Source organism: Pundamilia nyererei, unplaced genomic scaffold (assembly GCF_000239375.1).
Source record: "Pundamilia nyererei isolate P.nyererei 1_Seehausen unplaced genomic scaffold, PunNye1.0 scaffold00469, whole genome shotgun sequence".
NCBI classification, from domain to species: Eukaryota; Metazoa; Chordata; class Actinopteri; order Cichliformes; family Cichlidae; genus Pundamilia; species Pundamilia nyererei.
In genome coordinates this window covers 250809-254741 of record NW_005187870.1, presented here as the reverse complement: position 1 = coordinate 254741, position 3933 = coordinate 250809, and the positions used below count along the sequence as shown (strand labels likewise).

General features: G+C 43.0%; 1 protein-coding gene across 1 annotated transcript; it reads right to left on the bottom strand.

Annotated features, from left to right (window-relative positions):
• Positions 1–443: 443 nt before the first annotated feature.
• Positions 444–3897, bottom strand: LOC102197848 (zinc finger protein 3-like). The gene is made up of 3 exons (XM_005753823.1): positions 3566–3897; positions 2020–2298; positions 444–1529 (listed from the first exon to the last, which is right to left on the bottom strand). The coding sequence occupies exons 2-3, from the start codon at positions 2264–2266 to the stop codon at positions 700–702; spliced, it is 1077 nt and encodes a 358-aa protein (XP_005753880.1). The 5' UTR covers positions 2267–2298; positions 3566–3897; the 3' UTR covers positions 444–699.
• Positions 3898–3933: the final 36 nt, after the last annotated feature.

Sequence of the window (3933 nt, the reverse complement as noted above, 5' to 3'; positions counted from 1 at the left end):
ACCGGGCTGTGAAGGCACGTGAGCAGGAGATACCAGCAGCAGTGATGTGCGACCCAAAGGTAAACAAATGATTCCACCATGCATCACTGGAGCACTCGTGAGTTACATTTAATATAACAGCAAGAGCAGTCAGTGGATGGAAATTACTGACGTGCTACACGGTGGAAAAGCAGGAGGTTAAAAAGCTCGACCCAAGATGAAACAAACCAGGCAGAATTTTTTTTCCTTATATGACAGAATTGTGCAGCCTGGTTCTGCTGGAGGTTTCTTCCTGTTAAAAAGGAGTTTTTCCTTCCCACTGTTGCCAAAACGCTTGCTAATAGGGGGTCATATGACTGTTTGGGTTTTCTCTGTTTTCATTGTATTATTGTTGGGTCTTTACCTTACAATATCAAGCACCTTGAGGTGGCCACATTTTCACACTTTGAATTAGCTAAGCTGTCATCAGTGACAGCAGCTCACTGGAAGAGAAAGATGGAAAATCCTTCATTTACTTACACATATAAATGCTGCTGCCTGCCGAGCTGATAAAATGTACATTGTTTTTTTAAACGTACGTTTCTTGAAATATTATTTTGAGGCTATATCTCCCACCCCTACATACAATAAACAATACAGAGTTTTTTAATGAAGGAGGTCATCTGATCTGCTCTGATCTGGCTTCTCAGTGGACTGCTTCATCTGACAGTTCTCCCACTTTTAACTAGTGTGAATCCTCATGTGTCTTTGTAACTGTATCCTCTGAATGAAGCTTTTCCCGCAGGTGCTACATGAATGAGGCTTCTCACCTGTGTGAATTCTCATGTGAGTTTTCAAGTTTATCATCTGACTGAATCCCCTCCCACAGGTGCCGCAGGAGTGCAGCTTCTCGCCTGTGTGGCTTCTCTGGTGTCTCTCCAGTGTTGGTTTCTGACTGAAGCTTTTCCCGCAGGTGCTACAAGAATAAGGCTTCTCACCTGTGTGAACTGTCATGTGCTTTTTGAACGTTGATTGGTCTCTAAATTCTTTTCCGCAGATGCCACAAGAATACGGCTTCTCACCTGTGTGGATTCTCATGTGAGTTTTCAAGTTTATCATCAGGCTGAATCTTTTTCCGCAGGTGCTGCAAGAATGTGGCTTCTCACCTGTGTGAACTCTCATATGTCTCGTTAGTTTGGATCTGTACTCAAAGGTTTTTCCACAAATCTCACATTTTACAAACTTTTTACTTGTGTCAGTTTTACGCTGACTCTCTGACACAGGAAAGTTGTCTTGCTGATCTCTGCTCTCTGGTTCAGGAGAGCTGTAAGAAAGGAGACGTTCACTGTCCAGCTCTGGCTCACTTTCCTCATAAGTAGGAGCCACCATGAAGATAATAATGCCTTCAGTCTCCTGCTTCACTACAAGCTGATCTACGTCCTGACTGGTGCAAGGTTCCTCCTGTTCCTCTTTTATCTGTGGAAGCTCCGGATCCTCCTGGTCGAGGCTGAAGTTTCTCTCATGGTCCCCAAAAACCAGTTCCTCCTCACATTCATGCTGTTGTGGGAAAGCTGAGGTGACAAATGGACAAAATTACTTGTCTTAGATAAATATAGAAGTATAACAAGAATGACTACTTGGCAGTGGTGTCTACAGCTGTCCATTTCCAACTCTACAACAGAGTTTAATCAAAATATCATCAGAAATATCATCATATCATTTACCCAGACCTGGAAACTGTTAAAATAAGATTTCATGCACTCACTTCTAACATGTTAGTAAATTTCTATGCACTAATTTTCCCAGTTTGTCCACCAATTATTGTTGGAAAGATGTTTATGTAAATGATAAGACAAACATCAGACAGAAGGGGAAATTTAAAAGTAGGATTAAAATATGGGGATAAAAAGCAGTGAAGCTCTCAGAAAACCTCTACTAACAATCAGCTGAGTTTATTTAAACACTGGCCTTGAAGAACTCTGTGTTTACAAAATATCTTTATTGAATGAATGAATTAAAGTCATATTAATTTTTAGGTAAGACCATTACGGTTTTACATACCCCTGCTGTGTAAGTTCATTTCAGGTTTCCAGATGTTATCCAGCTGTCTGAGCTGCTCTTCTTCAGTCCAGATGAGGCCTTCGTCCTCCTGTTTGAGTACAATCTTTTCTACGTCATCACTGATGCAGAGTTCCTCCTCTTCCTCTTTGATCTGTGGAGGATCTGTGCCCTCCTGGTCCAGACTGGAGTTCCTCTCCTGGTTGGAGACCTGCTGGTCATACAGGCCCTCCTCTTCCTCACACTTCATGTTAGGGGGAGATCTTGAGGAACAAAGGGTCACTGAGGAAAAAGGTTAATAATGTGATGACAGGAAAACACATCTGAGCAAATATAGTCCACTCTGAGCATGTCCTCATATGGGAGTGAAATTTAAACTGTACAAACATGAACAATGAAAGTGTAAGTTACTCTCGAGCTCTGATACTCTTATTAGGAAAGATCAGAGTACAAATCGTTCAGGTAGCTGCTGCCAGCTTCACGCTGCAAGTAAATGTTTGTCATTGTTGTAGATTAAACTGAAAATCTCACAGTGCCATAGCAGATAAGTACCAGTCAGGTTTCACAGCCAGTCATTGCACAGAAACAACCCAACTAAAGTCATCAGTGATCTGAAGATTATTAGGGACTCAGAGTTTCAGTCTTAGTTCTATTTGATCTCATTGCTGCCTTTGATACTGTTGATCATGACGTTTTAAATCAAAGGTTTCATGATTTAGTTGGTTTCACCGGACAGTTTTCAATTGGCTCTCGACCTTTGACCCAGTTAAACCTCTCAGTTCATCAGGTTCAGATCTTTTAACTGTTCCCAAAATCAGATGTAAGTGCGCTAAGAGTGTGTTCAGTTACTGTGCTCCTGTTCTTTGGAGCATGCAGTCATAGTTTGCCTGCTGTGGCTGCATTCAAAACTAACAACTATGTTTCCATGCTTTGTGAATAACACTGACATCTGTGAGATTTGAGCTGATTTAGTTCGAGTTAAGACTGTTTATTAGAACATTAAAAAGTTATTTTAAAAACCTCATTGTTTTCTTGAACCCAAATATAATTCAGTTGAAAAATATACATTTTAACATGAGGTGAGGATGGTGGGGGAGGCACGATGGTCTTGTAGGGAGTTAGACCCTGATTAAGGGGTATTTCTGAAAGTAAAGCCCATCTCTCAAAGTCCCTGCCGGCCTGCCTCCACCTCGGGAAGCCTGTGGGTGCAGACGGACGTGAGGAGCACCACAGGCGGCAGAGGACTGTCTGTAGCCCCGGAGTGAGGGTCAGAGAGCCGAAGCAGACAGCGAACTGTGGCACAGTGCAGAAAACCGAAGCTTTCCCTCCCTGCCTCCTTTATCTTAATCTTCTAAATAAATCTTCTATAAAGGCACTTTCTCTCGGTCTCAATGTTTGTTTAATTCTAAAAGTTTACCGTAAAAAAGAGACGCACTTGTGTGATTAGCCGCTCCCTGATTTCAGTATGTTAGCCTACAAGCTGAGCTCTGATCAGGTCCTACATGAGTTGTATTCTTGTGTTAGTCCACTGAGACCATCGCAGTTTTACCTGTTATGCGTAACTTTATCTCGGGTTTCCGGCTGATATCCAGCAGTCTCTGCTGAAGGTTGATCTCATACTGGACGATCAGACGTTCTGTTAACCTCAGAGCAGATTTCTTCTGCAGCAGTCAGCCAGTCTCTCCACTGTTGCTTCAGACCCTGAAATGTTTCTCAGTCGTAGCACCAAAATAAACTCTTCCAGCTAACAGTCCGTCACACATGAAGCTAGCATCCATCAGAGCCCGTGAGCAGCACGAAGCAGCGCCCCACTTCAGCAGCTGCATCCATAGGCCGTGAAGGCCGAACCGAGCGGCTTTAAATGGGACTGTCTCGCTTACGTCGCGCTGCTCCTGTTGCCTAGCAACCGCCACAGAA

Coding starts and splice junctions, on each gene's coding strand:
- LOC102197848 (XM_005753823.1), bottom strand. CDS start 2,266: ATGAAGTGTGAGGAAGAGGAGGGCCTGTATGACCAGCAGGTCTCCAAC. Junction 1,530..2,019: donor AATGAACTTACACAGCAGGG/GTATGTAAAACC, acceptor TTGTCACCTCAG/CTTTCCCACAACAGCATGAA.